The 16,796-nt window shown below is 40.7% G+C and overlaps 1 protein-coding gene across 48 annotated transcripts in view; it reads left to right on the top strand.

Moving 5' to 3' along the window:
* Positions 1-16,623, top strand: part of camk2b1 (calcium/calmodulin-dependent protein kinase (CaM kinase) II beta 1) — a 94,417-nt gene extending 77,794 nt beyond the window's left edge. For 23 of the 48 annotated variants that reach the window (XM_084728302.1, XM_084728309.1, XM_084728296.1 and 20 more), the window contains 8 exons: positions 1,480-1,528; positions 6,660-6,749; positions 8,343-8,495; positions 9,986-10,162; positions 11,639-11,714; positions 11,821-11,915; positions 12,532-12,765; positions 14,048-16,623. In XM_084728302.1, the coding sequence (XP_084584428.1) occupies positions 1,480-1,528; positions 6,660-6,749; positions 8,343-8,495; positions 9,986-10,162; positions 11,639-11,714; positions 11,821-11,915; positions 12,532-12,764 (873 nt within the window). In that variant the 3' untranslated portion in view covers position 12,765; positions 14,048-16,623. Of the gene's footprint in view, positions 1-1,479; positions 1,529-6,659; positions 6,750-8,342; positions 8,496-9,985; positions 10,163-11,638; positions 11,715-11,820; positions 11,916-12,531; positions 12,814-14,047 lie in introns of all 48 variants that reach the window. The other 25 variants (XM_084728332.1, XM_084728336.1, XM_084728329.1 and 22 more) reach the window with 3 other exon arrangements.
* Positions 16,624-16,796: the final 173 nt, after the last annotated feature.

A 16,796-nucleotide genomic window follows, 5' to 3' on the forward strand; every position in this document is an offset into this window, starting at 1 on the left:
CAAAACATGAGGTTTGTATTGAGCAAAGCTTGCGGTTTGATATCCTGGCATTGCAAAAAGAACACACACTAGGGTCAACACTAAATGGGCTGAGAAGTGAATGTAGTATAAACACCAGTGAGAGAAATTACAGCACGGTACACAAATAAGTGTATCATATTCAGGTAGGTAATGTTTTCCAAGCCCTGGCCTGCCTCTAATGTGGCAAAATAAAACAAAATGAATAAGAGGCAAAATGTCACAAATAAAACTTATCTGTGATTCAGAGCAAAGAAAACAAATTGTAGGTGTGATCACACTTTTAGTGATATTTCTAATATTTGAGGATGCTTGCCACAACTCTGTCCCTCACACACACACATACATACACACACAGACTCCTCTTCCTCTCTTCAGGTCACCAGCTGCTCTTTAGAAGGCTATGAAACCACTTTTGTGCTTTGTGCTCGTGATGATGTTCGTGCACGGGTGTACCTCTAATGAGGTCACTGAGTCTCTCAACTCTCCTCTACATGCAGGGGAATTTAGGTCCATTTAATCTGCTAATTGGAAATCAGAAGCTAACTTCTCCTCTGGCGAAAGCCTGCGAAGATTTAAGACAGGCAGACAGACAGAAAGGTAGATGGATAGATCGAACCGTCTGAAGACCTGCTTATTAAGATGACAACTAATTGCCCCTTGAGAATCCATTCTGCCTGCTTCCATTGTGGAAATAGATGGATGGAGCACATCCCATTGAGTTTCTGTCAGTTTCAGCAAGAGACAAGAGCACCCTGCTGAGGAAAGACGTCACTTGTACACATGGTGTGATGCACACACACTCACACACAAAGAGCTTTTCCTTGAGTAGATGAAGAGAAAATAAATTTCAGGCTAAGGGTAAAAAAAAAAGTCACACAGTGGCATACTGGACAACTGGGCTGGTTTGTTGGAATGGTTTGACTTTCTGTTTGAAAAAGCGGTATGGTTATAACACATTAACAAATTAACAGTATTGAAAAATGTTGGGATTTTGTCCTTGTTTGGCATCTTTTGTGAATTTAATCCAGATCAATTGGTCTTGATACCAAGGGCGCAGATCTCATTGCAACTATGGGAAGTACAGAAAATTGTAAACATGTTTTTTTTAGGCATGGTGCCACTAGTTTTCTCAATTTGGCGCATTTAAGTAAGAAAGTAACTGATGCCTGCTCTGCAACAGTTCAGACCATTGAGCAGGATGCTTAGGGAATTTTTGCGTGGGACTCATCCCCTCTGTCTCCCCTGGTGGGATCTGCGCCCAAACTTGATACGTTTGGTGCTCTATAATCAGTTTCTGGTTTGTGAAGACTTGTCATGGCAATATGGATGGTAATGGAATAAACCCCCTGCTGGCTTGTGTTCTGATTATGTAAAACATGTGTCTTCATGTGTGTTCAGCACAAATGTGTGTGCTTTCATGTTTAAACCCAGACTGATGTTTCAATCTCTGATCTCCAGGAATCATCAGACAGCAGCAACACCACCGTGGAGGATGAAGATGTGAAAGGTAAGACTGCAAAACATGACAAATCCAAAAGCTAAGGAGGAAAAAAACATCAACTACTAAACTGTTGCTGTAAATGAAAGGCCAGAGTGCTTCTGGGAACATTTCCCCTGCAAAACCCATTTTTTGTCATTTTTTGAAACAATAGAAACATTAACACAAGTGTGTGAATATTGGCAGGTAGTATACTCAACCAGAAAGTAGAGGTTTGGTCTGTTGCGTTGCTTTGTTATGTTATCAGCTTTGCTATGTCAGATTGTCAAGAGCTGAAGTTACACATGCTTAATTCTCCTCGCTGTAAAAGTTGTTCATTATTTTCTGATTATTATTGTACCTGAAGGAGTCTGTTTTTATGAAATTGGGCACAGTTGATAAAATCTTTAACAGCTTAGAAATTACAGATAAATGTTCTGAGAATCCAAAGCCAACAAAAAAAATCCTCTCACAAGTGGTGTTCATCTTTGCATGAGCTTGTTGTTTATTAGACAACAATATCACAAGCCACAGGGTGGTAATACAGTTTGAAAAACTCCATGCAGCTTGCTTTTGTCTTCATAGCTGCTTGTTAAAGATTTTTTTAAAGATCTCAGTCTCCGAGATTTCTTGTTATTTTCTGAAAGATTGAACATTTGTGGCATTGTGATTCTCAGCCATTTTTAAGAGTTTACAGGTGTAACGTGGAACTAAATGATAAATGGCTTCTTTTTTTACAGTTCCTTTTATGTCTAAACACCAAAAACCATGCATTTAATCGCAATAACACATGTGTGGTATGGATTGTGTAAATGTGACTCGAACCTGGTCACCAGGCAGTCAACCAGCTGATATCTGACCTCTTACTGACCCCTCATGGCGCCTGGCTGTATTGCTTCCTTCTGCTGGTTTTTCACTGAAGAAGTGTTCAAATCTGTGTGTCTGGCTGTGCGCGCCTGGTAAATGAGAGAGGGGGGAGCTGTGAAACGTAAGAAGCCTTGTAATGCTGTTGTGGTTTGGCTTTTTTAAAAGTGTTGGCGTTTGGCTGAAATCTCAATACTGAGAAACACACACCTCTGAAATACCAACATGCTTGTGCGGGGTGTCAGCTTGCAGAGTTGTGTACTTGTGTTGTGAGTGTGTTTGTATGTTGCAGGTGGCGAGGATTGTGAAATGACCGTCTTAGTGGCGCGTATCACACATATCAACAGATAACTTCACAAAGTGCTTTTGCGCTGAGGGTTTCTTGTCCACTGTGTGTGTGTAATTGTGTGTGCGTGCGTGTGTGTGTGCTTATCTATGCCAGCACACTGAAACACTCCTGTTCTCCACATCCAAGTGGAGTACAATGCGTCTAAATCGGGTCATGAATGTATCATTTCAGTGCCAGGCATACAGAACAGCATGTGCACTTTCATCTCGTCCTCCTCCTCCTCTTTCTCCTCCCTATAGAGGCTTTGCTGCTGTCGCAAATTCCCTGGCAACCACAGCAGAGCCGTCATGTATATCTGTAAGAAAAATGAAACAGTGTTGGAGAGAGTACTAAAATTATCATGACCCTATGGCCCAGTCCATGTAGGTGGCCCTATGTGGCCACCATGTCTTATTTCAATACCATGGGACTATGTCAACAGTGCTGTGCATGAACGCACTAAAAGAGCGTGCTCATGGTTTTGGTGAACGGTAAACAGAACAAATCAGTTTGCAACTACTGAACATGAGTGTTGTTCACTCGCTCGCTGTCAACTGGTACAAATAAAGTGATGCAGACTCGCAGCAGAGAGAGAGGTAGAGCATGCCACTATGGACCATAGTGTAGACATGATATAAAAACTTTATTTGATCATGTACATGAAGTGTGTGAGCTATGTTACACTACAGAGCAGAGTCTGTTCCAAGTTTGGAGGTGTACAACTTTACTTTGTGCTGGAGTGTAAAATGTTCTCCAGTTGTTATAAATTGGTGCTGGTGTTGTTGTAAATTGGTTGTCACAGTTAAAAAACACAGTATTAGATTGTCTTCAATTGTCTTCTCTGCATTATGTTTACAGAAGTTAATATTTGCTCCACCAAAAATGTACTTTGGCCACCAAATTTAGGGGCCTGGTGGTCCATGGGGCCAGTACTTAAAAATATTGGCGTAAATCTCTGAGGTGGTACTCACAGAATTACTGATTACTGGTGTCATTTGTATTATAAAGTTGCAGTTTGAAAATCTCTTTAAATAGAACCGTGGCTCCTTTAAAATGTGCTCAGAGTTAAATTAACTTTTCTGAGAGGCTAAAGTTTTCAATATATATTTTATATCAAGTAGAAAAATCAGAAATGACAAAGTAAAGTGCACATAGTAAGCATTTAGAATTGACTGACGGGCAGTCAGCATTTGCACATTAATAGATTTGATTTTAGCTGCACTCAATGGCACAACTTCAGTACATATCTATGAAGTTAAATTTTAGAAAAAAATCCCAAAGCACACAATAAATCTTCCCTGCTACAGTACCAGGGATAAATTAATTTCATCAGGTGTTCTTGGGTAATGGCTGGACACAACGCGTAGCCTTATAACTGGTCGAGAAAATGAGATATGTGGAAGAAAAGCGGTGTCAGTCAGTGTAGGGCTTTTCTTAAATGCTCCAGAGAAAAGAGCATGATCAGCTAAATTTGTTTAAAAGCTTGACCAAAGCCACACATGCTATTAACTATCTTTAGCGCCACCCTCTATTCCAGAGCACAAAAGAAACATTTGACCTTTGGCTTCATTAGGTAGTTTACCAGCAAGCTATTAAGACAAAGTAAGAGTTTCAGTGGCTCATTCAGTCATTTACAGGGAGGGGATGTTGTCATGTTGTCCCCAGGTGTAACCTGTTATTAGTCATATGTTTTTGAATGTTTTATACAACTCCAGCGCTTCTGTTGTTTCTTGTTTGCATTTTTCATGAGTTGAAGTAAACACAGCACACCAGTGCAATAATCATGCTGTTAATTCAGTATTTCTGTATGCCACACGTGTCAGGTGACTGGATTATCCTGGCAAAGGAAAGGTGCTCAGTAACAGGGATTTTAATAAATTTGTGAAGGAAATTTGAGAGAAATACACCCTTAAGTCCATAGAAGAAGTCTTAAGATCTTTTACTTAAACTCTTGAAAAATGGGAAATTTTGGAAATGGGAAAAAATGTCATATTTATATAAATGTGGGATGTAAATGGAGCCTGGAAAATGTTATTCTCTCTGTCTCTGTCTCTGTCTCTCTGTCTGAAAATGTCATGAAAATGAGTGTCATTAAAAGTTCCCTAGATGGAAGTAGGGTAGCCCAAAGGAGCATTACATCACCTGAAAATCCTTCATGCCCCCAGGCTCTACTGTACCGTACTGTAGTCTCTCTGAACAAACTGTGAAAGGTTTCCTCCCCCTACCCATTTCCTTTCCTACCAATGTCCCAAATTGGAGCCCCACCACCCTACCCTGCTGGCAGGAGTGGAGAGGGCAAGGGCACCTTGAGAAGGGGGGTCGAGGCTAAAGGGGGAGGTGTCTAAATTTAGCCCCTGTGGCAGGAAATGGAGACTGAGTGCCCAGAGAGGTGTTAAAAACACACCGCTCTGCTAGCGCCACCCTTAGATAGCATTAGTCTCACACAGCAGTTTTAAGACTCTCCAGATACGAACCAGCAGATAGCACCGCTAGCACCAGAGAAAACTACAAGAGCCAGGTGAGTGCGGGGGGAATGGGAGTCGTGTTTAGTTGGAATAGTTTGTGTCATGTCGTAGGATCTTGTCAGGTCAGTGACTGCTTGACAGCTGGTTTGTAACCCAACACCTGAGCTGGCGTTTGGAGCATCCGAACACATATCTGTTCTGTTACTCTCAATACGTTTATAGTGGTTGTACAGTGTTTTCTGAGGGCTGCTTGTTGTGAGTCATTAATCAACTGCTTCGTTGGATAAGTGATAATTTTTTTACACCGGTTGTGATTTATAGGATTACCCGCTGTTAAATTGTTAATCCTGAAGTTCTTCTTTTTGTGACATCTGTGGGGCTGAGTGCTAATTATTGGGATGTTTCTGCACTGCGATTCCAAGGGATCACCTGTCCGTCAGATTGTTTGGGCTGTGCTGTGTTTCTGTAGTTACCACTTTTAGCTGAGAGTGGGAAAATAGAGCTCAACAGTGACGTTCCGGAAGTGAAAATCCCATTCATATCTGAATAGATCATTAGTCATAATTTTGTAACCATCCAAGGTATGTGAAACAATGGTATGTGCTCCTGTAGAAGCCACAAGTCTCTATATCAATATTGTTTTGAGAAAAATGTTTTTATTTGCAACATCAAGGAGAAGTACTACACTACCCAAAATCCTGAAGTGCAACAGCCACATCCCTGATTAGTGGGACTTTCTGTTACCATGGAAATGTTAACGGGTAGTGAACGGGTAGATCAGCTGGCAGGCTGGCTAGTTACGTCTTCACGCCTTTACTCTATGTAAAGATTTTCTGAAACTGCGATGGATTGACTGAATAGGAAATTGACTTCCAGAACTGGAAGCAATGTGCAATGTGTTGTTGTTGCAGAAATCTTCTGTTTTTTTGTTTCTGTGTTTTCTCTCCTGCCAGTCCCGTGACATCTATTTTTTTTTTTTTTCCCTCCCGGGACACTTTCTGTCCCTCTATTTGTCAATGAGTGTTCATGTGTTGCGTTTCCTTCTGTGCCAGCTGATTAAACAGACGAGCAGTAATGAGTAACATCCAGCTCTCTCTCATTATCATGGCCATCACCATTGTCATCATCCATCCTCTGCTCACTAGCAAGACTCCCCCATTAAAGTCTCAGGAAAACCTCACATGCAGCAGCAGCCACAGTTGTAAATCCGGCTGTAATGGAGTCATTAACTTGGATAATGAGGAAAATGCTTTTTTTTTCTTTTTCAATGACATTTGGTGACAGAGGGCCGTCACGGCAAAGTAGTTTTAATTTTCCAGAGGGAGAAAAGGTTGACTCGGTTTATATTCTTGTATTTGTACCATGACACCTCACTTCGCCCATCCCATCATTCCTTACTGTGACACTTCTGTTGTTTTTTTTTGTGCAGTGTACGGCTGGTTGTCATCTCTCTTTGCATATATGTGTGTGTTTGGTCTCATTTTGTGTGTGTGCATGTTATCAGGAAAGAGCTTAGACAACAGCTCGCTTAAGGCGCAGTCCAGCACAAGCTCCCAGCCTGATAGCTCTCAGGGCTCCTCAGCTGCTGTGTACTGTAAGTCTGCACGGCCCGCCAAATGCAGCCTGTAACGCACACACATACATTCTGCTCTACTAGCACTTCACCTTGACTAAATCCCTCCTTGTGTGTGTTCCATTCTGTGTCCCTGCAAGTATTAAAAGCATACATCTGCTGCCGTTTAGCACCTCTAAATCCCTAAAGTACCCTGACTTACACTGTGCCTCATTCCTCCCTCTTAGTCAGCACCATTCCTACATCTTACTATCAGACAGTCTAAAGCATCTAATAACAACATAAATAGGCAAAAAAAACAAGCCCTCATGAAAAACGGCAAGATGCTTTGTAGTATTTCTACTCCTCTACTATCCCATCCTCCCTCCTGTTCCGCCCACGCCACATGTGTTTAGAGTAACTCGTTGTCTCCTTCCAATGGGCAAATGTGGAATAGCAACACATTGCTGCTCCATGACAGTCTGTGTCTTTACTTTGTTTTTCAGATATTTCTAAGCATGAATTTTGCTCCATGTCCTTTATGTTGCCTTTACTGTCTTTATATCAGACTTTGTCTTGGGGAGCTCAGATTATATCCAGGTAACAAGATAATGTAATATCATTTTATGACACAGTGTTGCACAACGAAAAGAAGTCCCTTCATGCTACTCTCACGTAAAACATATACACAGATAATTTGTTTCGGGAATAGAATAGGATGAAATATATAAAAAAAAGAAATAAATAAAGCAAGAATCTGGCAATTTGATACGTATCACAATACAGCAGGATTCAATATTTCGTAATATATTGTGATAATGTAAGCAAGGTGATAGATTGTTCACCATATGCATAAAATTTGGCTTTAAAAAGTGAACTTTTTGCTGCAATCATAACAGTGAAGATAAATAATGACACTGCTAATTAGTGGTTGGTAGTTTTAACACAACACCGAATGAACCACTGCTATGAATCTTTGCATGTATCACGATATCAAAAATTAAGTGTAAAAAGTAATGTGGATTTTTTTAAATTTGAGCAGGTTGAATGTAAACAGCAGCAGCAAAGTGGTGATGAGTATATGGTCAACATCCATGATATTGTGGAGTATCTCTATAAGATGTGGGCGCACAGTTCAGAATTTCTGACTGCTGGGCAACACCGTTTCATCCTTTTCATTTTCCTGATCAGATATGAGCCAGGAGCATCTTTAAGTCCCAGCTGGGTTAGCACGGCTCATCGCTTACCTCCTCTCCTCCTGCGGTGGTCCACGGTGGTGCGTCCAGCTGGTCTCGCTAGGTGGTCAAAAGATGCTGTGTCCACATTGTTGATCGTCTCAAAGTCGGCAGCTCTTTAATCCAAACCACATGCTTCCTTTTCCACTGGCCATGAGTGTAATGCGGTCATAAATCGAGCTGAAAGCTGAAAAAAATAACAGATTAAAAGAGGAAAGTAGCAAAGTTTGCTAGAGCTGTCAGCTGCAGCATCCAGTAATACAGTTCAGTTTTACAGTAAATTTGTCTTAGTGCTCTCCAAGACAAAGTTTATTCATCTGAATGACCACAATGCGTTGGCCAGCCTTCCATTTAAGCGCACCGTCTCCCATGTTACTCCCTTCCTCCCTCCTACACTCAGCTGCTGCAAAGTTTGCTGACCTGCTGGGCTCAGTACGTAGGGGCTCAGGGCCCACATCCGACGGAGAAGGGAGATCCTGCACTCCACCTCCCGCTGCCCTCTCCGCTGCCTTCGCCCCCTCCCCTCCACACACCCCTGTTGTCCCCATGCAGAGTAAGTAGAAAAGAGCAAGAGCAGGGAGTGTACGGTAGATAAAAATGTGGCCATGAGACTTGAATGAATGTCATTAAAAAGCCTAAAATAAGAGCAATATAAGTCTAAAATAACGAGTTTTTAAAAGACAAGGTGTTGGCAGTACTGAGGGGCCCAACCCATAAGGACCCAGTCACCATTTAGTAATAAGGTTTGATCGACGAATGCTCAGGAATGACCTAGTCTAGTCTCTTATAGTAGATTTAAGCCCCAAAAAAACTCTATTAAAAGAATTAAGCTGATAATGGTTTATTTAGCTGTTTATTGTCAAACATATAAAGCATAAAATGAGCAAAGCCAGCAATTAATTGGTCCTACTTACAAGGACAGTTTGAGTAGCCACTGCCTGAAAGTATTTATTATTCTGTGCTATAAACCTCCAACAAAGAGCTTCGTTGTTGCCCTGGGTGACATTTTCCTTTGTGAACATGATGAACACACAAGTTTATTTTGTGTCAGTTTCACATACAGCTGCTGTAAAAGCTCAGTGGCACGCCAAATGTGCTTTATTCCCCTGCTGAAAATAGTTCCAATCAAATGCACTATTTACTCCTGGGTTAAAGACATTTGTTAAATTCCCTCAGAGCAAAACTGATTTAGAAGAATAATCCCTCACATCTCCCAATCCACCAGGAGTGTGTGCATCCACAGAGAACCCACCCTCTGCTAATATCGTCTTGTTTTCTCATTACCAAACAAAATCTGACAAATCCAACTTATTCTATCTTTAATTGTCTTTCGTTTTTTATTTGAAATAGACATTTAGTGGAGTAGAAATTTGAAAGCCTTCATTTAAATGAAAGGTATGATACTAGATCTACAATGTTTAGTCAATTAACCCGATTAGCTGTCAACTATTGAATTAGTCACCAACTAGACAGTAGATAATTTTTATTATTTTTTTTAAGAAAAATTATCCAGATTATCCTATTTCAGCTTCTTAAATGAAATGAATATTTTGCATCTTTGGGTTGTGGACAAAATTTTGGACATTTGAGGATGGGTTAGGAAATGGTGGTCAACATTTTTCTCGCATTTTATGAACCAAAGAACTGATCAGTGAATTGAGAAAATGATTGACAGATCAATTGATAATGAAAATAACTGTTAGTTGTAGCCCTATATAATACGGTAGATTTAATGAAAATTAAAACTCATATATAAACCATCCTCAGTCTCCTTTTGTAATGCTGCGCTGTGCAGTATGTGGTATAAAGGCAGCAAAACTATGATGTGTAGTTGCTGAAACCATCTTCTGTGAACAAGTTTGAGGACATCAGTTTGTACTTGCTGTGACCACAAATGCACAGATATCGAGAGTTTTCCTCATTTCTTCATTTCTTCATTGCTTTGTTCTCGTTTTGTTTCCACTGTCTCTAATCTGTTCTTTTGCATTCCTTCACCTTCACCACCACCCACAAACCCATCCATCCTGCCTGGACGGCACTCAGTGTCTCGGCTCACAGACCTGGTAAGCAGCGTTCGTAGGGTGCCGGCGGCCCCCGCACCCGAGGGTGATGCTGCACCGGCGCCAGTACCTAGCGCCAGGCCCACCCCTCCACCTGCACACACCACGTCCCCACCCCCCCCTCACTCCCCCTCCAGCCCTTCCCTGTCTTCCTCCCAGAGTGAGTACCGAGCACGACCTGCCCCGACCCCATGCATGGTAGCCAATCACGGAGAGTTAATCCAGTGACGTTTCAGGCCTGTGTGTGAGCAAGCGTATCTAACAGTCGGTGTGATCTGCTTTTGGTAAACAGGGGTACACAGAGTAAAGTATGGTGTGTTAAGCTGCTCGTTTGTCAGCTAAGTTTGAAGTTAAACTGTGTTGTTGCGTGTGTTTTTTGCTTCTGAGCCTTACTAACCTTTTCAGTCTGCCGTGGAGAGCAATGCTGATGCAGACAGCAGATAGATTTATGCATTGAGTGGTTGGTTTTGACTAGTTGAGATTGCTTGTGGTGATATAAGGAGATGGCTTGTGTGTTTGTGACAGTTGTCCAGGATCACATGATGAGCAAGGTCTCTAGTGTATGGGTGCATATATACAATACAATACAATATACAATAAATGCATTCCTACAATAAGTTGAGAATGAGTTAAAGACATAATATGCAACATTTTCTAAAAATCCAGTGTAGTGACACATATAAACATAATCCCTTTCAATCATCACTTATGTGTGGTGGTGTCTGTATCTGCAGAGTAGCTGTCCTCTTCTTGTATTTCCCCATTTTCTTGTTATTTTTCTGTGCTTGGGATGCTTTACCAACCAAAAAAAAAACATCAGTATTTAACATAATGGGAATGAAACTCTTCAGTCAATTATATTTCTGGTGCGCTTACCAAGAGCGCTTACCTTTAATTTAACACTGCTCAGCTCGACTGTATTTGCTTTTGGTACTTCTACTTCATTTTTCCACTACAGATAGTACTCCCTCAACATAGGCAGAGGTGATCGTCATAGCAGTTGGGAAACAAAACATACATGGGTGCTTTGGTCTTGAGAAGCTGCTGCAAACTGTAAACTAAACTGTACATTTACTGCCAGACTGACAACTTTGAACATTTTAAGTTGCACAAATGAAAAAAATCCATGGAAGTGTTTTATTAGGTCATACCTGGAATTGCTTTAAGTGGACAAGTCAACCAGCTAGTTGACTTGTCTGTCCACCGTATCCACTTCCTGAATGCGTCATCAGTAATTGTATTTCTCTGTGTGATTGCTACAGGCTTAAAAAAAATGCAGCATCACAATCAGTTTGCAGCACTTTTCACATCAACATTTAGTACTGACTCAGAGGTGACACCAAATTAAGTACCAGGTACTACCTCTAATGGAAATTTTAAAAAAGCAAGTCAAGTCAAGCCGTGCTTTCAACATGCCTTTAAAGCAGCTCAGTTTTCCAGCTCAGTGTTGTAGAAATGACAAACTTAAGTTTTGTTTTTTCAGTATGAATGTATGTTGGTTTCTTACTGCCTTTGCTTGAGCGCCTGTGTTGTTGCGTTAATACATCAAAATTGTTAAAAAGTTAACTGATCACCATCTGACCGTTTGTGTTTGTGACTACGTCTGACTAACTTCTGTTCTTACTGTCCTCTGCAGTACGCAAACAAGAAATTATCAAGATCACTGAGCAGCTGATAGAAGCAATCAACAATGGAGACTTTGAGGCATACGCGTGAGTCATTTTTGTGTGTTGTTTTACTTACTTTGGCTTGTGTTTGAAAGCATCGTTTTAACTTAATGTTTGGTTTCATTATCATCTCTTGCTCATCCCTCTTCAGTAAAATTTGTGACCCCGGACTGACTTCGTTTGAGCCGGAGGCGCTGGGCAACCTGGTAGAGGGGATGGACTTCCACAGATTCTACTTTGAGAACCGTAAGACTGATGAAGTTGCCATCTGTTGTCATTTTTAATATCACTTCTGAGGTCATTCTGTTGCAGTCTTGTTTGTAAATAATGTTTCTTCAAAATCTTGTCACAATGTCAAACAGGGTAGTAGAAGATGACACATGACATTAACATATCTTGTTAATCTTAAAGTTTTAGTGAAAACCGAAATCGTCTGATTAGTCTGAAGCACAAAATGAGGCTCAAAAAGAGGAATGTGGTCAGTCTTCTCTCATTTCTCTGCCGTACATCTCTCCATTTGCCCTATAGCTGGTTTCAGGTGTCAGAAATAGACCACATTAGGAAATGTTTTCACAGGAAGTGTCAAATGAAAAATGGAAGCAGAGAAATCTAACTTAAGCTCCATCCTGAAAAAGCTAGACTCGCCCACAGTGGCTGAAGATATTTTCACAGCAGCTCCCACGTCTCCTCAGATTGAAGTTGGACGTTGAATGTCAGTGTGTAAAACTCCTGAATGAAGCTTTAAACACTTCTCTTTGTTTGAGTGAATAAAACAATGTTATCAATAATAGTAGAGGAGTTGTAATCATGCCATGGTTCTTTGTTCTCTCGCTCATTCTTCAATTTGTTCTGTTATTCTTAGTTTTGGCTAAGAACAGCAAGCCCATCCACACCACCATCCTGAACCCCCACGTCCACCTGATCGGCGAGGACGCGGCCTGCATCGCTTACATCCGCCTGACTCAGTTTGTTGACGGACAGGGTCGGCCGCGGTCCAGTCAGTCAGAGGAAACTCGCGTCTGGCATCGCAGAGACAGCAAGTGGCAGAACATCCACTTCCACTGCTCAGGCGCACCAGCTGCGCCACTCCAGTGAGGTACGGACCACAGCACTGGGACTACTGGGAAAGAGCTGACAGCAGAAGGTTCCTCTCAGAGCATGTTTGTTCTATCCTGCTTTTTGTAACCTGCTGCTTCAGACTTGAGCTGTAGCTGTTATTTATTAATGTTTTTGGGCAATGAAGCACTTCATATGACCAGATACAGTAAATAATATAGGACAACAAGGGATTTCCTTTAACTGACAGTTTAAGTGGACAGACAGGTGAAAATAGAAGACAGATGGAGAGAACAACAGATTGACAGACAGAAAAGTTAGCTGTAGATGTTACTCTGATCCTAAATTTAGCACATTTTGGCAGTCTCACATTGTCTAGAGGCAGAAAAAAGTCTTAAAGTTTGTGTTAATTCAAACGCTACAGATGGATTTTAGGTGCACTAACTGTCAATCACTAACTATCATCCTTTGGTGCTCTAATAATCTGAGGAAAGTGAAGCGACTCACTACCCAATAAATTATTCAAGTTACTTTCATTAATTTATTTTTGGTCCACCTGTACTTTGTGATGTTTTTGTCAACTGCATTTTTATTTACCAGCCCCTCTAAATTAACACGTTAGACCTCGTTGTTAAATTCATTCAAAAACTGAATTGCAAAAATTACAAGTTTTAGATTTGCTCGTAGGCAAATTTCATTATCTCTAATTTTATTAAAGCCAAGCCAGCTGTTTCCCTCCATTTTCTGCCAGCTAACTGCTGATAGCCTCATATTTATCATGCAGGCATGAGAGTGGTATCAATCCTCTCATCTAAAGATAAATAATGATGAGACAAAACTTGTTTCAAAAGGGAAAAGTTACTGTGGTTTGAACTGTCCCTTCTCTGCTCGACTCAAGCTGGCTGATGGCATCGCCCGAAACTCATCTTGTCAAGTCAAAAGTGGCTGGTTTAAGGCGTATCACCTGTATTCAACAGCCAATCAGCTCATAGTGAAGTCAGCTGGTCAAGTTGGTCACAAACTCTCAGTAATGGCAGATTTTTGGGCAGATGAAAGAGAGGATACGCTTTCTTATCTAATCAGACTGGTGTAACCTGGCAGGTTTTCAGAGCAAGTTTTGTAAGCAGGTGCAAGTTTCAAATCATCTCCTTTTGAATCTTTGGTCTAAACTGAGTTTAACATTCTTAAAGAAATTGAATAAACCTATTTCCTAACATGTCAAACTACTCCTTTACTTTAAAAAAAAGGTGGGCTTCAATGAGCTCACACTTTTATTGTAATATATTTGATGCATTTGTCACTGTTTTCCTTTTCCCTCTCAGGGTTGAATGCTATAGGTTCGTCTGTCAGGAGTGCTCTGCTGGAGAGAGGGAGGAAGAGGAGGAGGAAGACGGGATGAAAGAACAGATCCGGTGTCAGTCTGGGGACAGGGCTCTTCGCCCTTCAACAACAAACCCTCCATCACTGGACTCCCGGCCTCAACCCCCAGCATGCATCTCTTCTTTTACTACTACTACTGCCCCCTGTCTGTCACCTGCCCGACAACATCTTCTGACAACCATCAATCAACAGCTACTGCTCGACATCCTTCGCCCCCTCCGGCTTCCTCTTCTTCCCTCCGGCACACTGGGTGATTGGCGGGGGTGGGGGTGTTTTCGGCACTCGGTGTGATTCCTTCTTCCTGTGGTCCCCCTGTCCCTGTCCCCCACAGATTTTTGTGACACCAACCCTCTTGTCCTCCTGTGAATCCACACTTGTGTGACATAAACACTGCACTGGAAATACAGTATGTAAAGTTTTAAGTAAATTCTATTATCATTACTATATTATTATTATGATGATGATTATTATTATTATTACACATTTGCAATTGTATATGTAATTTGTATAATTCAAAATTCTTGATGCCAGTGGTTTCTAGAGTTGAAAGAAATCTCTTTTTTTTTTTTTTGTTTGTTTGTTTTTCTCTATCTTTTTAAGGAAGCATGTTTTTTTCCCCATATTAACAGTGGCTGTTTTTTATTGTGGCTATTAAGTGGAAAATGATATTGGCAGTTTTTTGTAATTTGCTTCTTGTATGTTAGCTATAATACTGCGCCCAAACTCATGGTCAACATGTTTTTCTTTGTTTGTTTTTGTTTTTTGTTTTGGTTATCTTTTGTTTTTTGTGTTTTTTCCCTTTTTTTTTTGGAAGGGGTGTCTGATGGTGTCATGTGTTCATGTAGAGAGTGAGTCCTTACATGTGTGTGTGTGTGACGGTGGTTACGTAAGCCAGACACATAGTGTGTGCGTGCTCCTTCAAACATTATGGCTCTGCACAGTCGGAGGAACCTGTTGTTTTTCCCTCGTTTGCAATGTGAACGATCAGAGGAGGGTTAGCTAGGCTCAGTGTCTTCCTGCATCAAAATGTGAGCTTTTCAAAAACACAAAACAAATAACATATATTGGAGTTTTATTATGAATTTACTGTACTTTATCATCTCCATGTTTTAACTCTGTAATGACAGAATGTCCTGTGCTGTAGCACCCTGAATGGTGAGGTCTAAAAAAAGAAGATGAAAACAAAAACATGGCTTCCTGCTGCTGTTAGCAACAATGTTCCTCTCCATGTTTTATATTACTGCTACACTGTAAACAAAATACTTTATCATTAAAATTAGAACATTTTCTTAATATAACAAGATACTTTATGTTGGGGTGACATTCAGTTTGTTGACAAGACAAACCAATGAATTTGGTTTTAACAAGAAACTTATGTAACACATCCCCTTATCAGATTATGACAAAGTTAGTTGATGTGTTGTTATATGAAAAAATTATTTGAATTTTGCCAGACTCTGCTTTGATTAAGCACACTAGCGTGCGCTAAGGCGCATGAAAGTCCCAGTCCTGTTTTAAAGTAAACTTATTTTTAGTTTTGGACATGGCTGATCTTGGACCAGAGAAATCTCAGTAGATTTAACGGGACATTACAAAACTGGAATAATATTATTTCAGTACAACAAACCATTTTCCACACAGTCAGAATGTCCACGATGGGTGAAAATGATCACATTTTCTTTGAATTAAGTGTAATTTGTTTTTTAAAAAAAGGTTTTATATGAAAACCACATTAAGACTAAACATTGAATTGCTCAGGAAAACTCATTAACAAATGAGAAAAGAATAAAAAACATCAAAAATATAATATTATTTCTTGTTATACCAACATACCAACTTGTGACATAACTAGAAAGGCTTCTTGTTATGAAATATTTTGGCAGGTCATAAAAGCGAGTGAAATATATCATACCTTAACATCAAAGTATCTTGTTATAATTGCAGTATTTTGTTCATGAGAGAGCAGTCTTTTTGGTCACGGTAGCAGTGAAATGTTGCCACACATCCTAAACCTGATCGTCCTTTGACCCCCACACCGCTGTCTTTTCTCACACAATAATGATTCATATGAATCTCAGTGAGTGAGTAGTTCAGCCTTGGCCTGTTTCCACCGAGAGTCTGTTTTTTTGTTTGTTTTACAGTATGTTTTCCGGCTAGTGCTAAAAAGGCGCTCGGGGAGGGACGCGCTGTTGGTGGCTCCTAATGTTGCTAGGCAACAACCAGATACCCACATGAACCTCAATACGCTTTTCCTAAAACTTGTTATATTTTTAACTCTCTAAAATCTCAGTGCGGTCTGGACCACAACAGCAGGTCCTTTGTTATTTTCATCAGAATGACAAAACAAAAGAAGTCAGCCCTCTGAAGAAAAGCATCCCGGTGGCTGCTTGACCTTTCTCGCTTCCAGACTCGTAGCTCGGAAAACTAGAGCCACCGTCTGTCTGTCTATACAAAGCACTTGCATACAGATGACACTTTAGGTTCATATCAGTAATGACGAAGGATATGTGTGCTTGAGGCCTCTGAGTTCATAAACATCTGCAGATAGTGAGGTTTGCGTCCCTTAGTTCAGGGCAGTCCTTTGCCACAGGGTGCAATATTTGTGTGTGTGTGTGTGTGTGTCTGCAAGCATGTACAGTACATCTGTTGCTCTCAGTGTGTATTCTTTACAAGCCTGCGGTGTGTGTGTTG

The sequence above is a fragment of the Lutjanus erythropterus genome, chromosome 10 (genome assembly GCF_056507025.1).
Source record: "Lutjanus erythropterus isolate fLutEry1 chromosome 10, fLutEry1.hap2, whole genome shotgun sequence".
Taxonomy (NCBI): Eukaryota; Metazoa; Chordata; class Actinopteri; order Lutjaniformes; family Lutjanidae; genus Lutjanus; species Lutjanus erythropterus.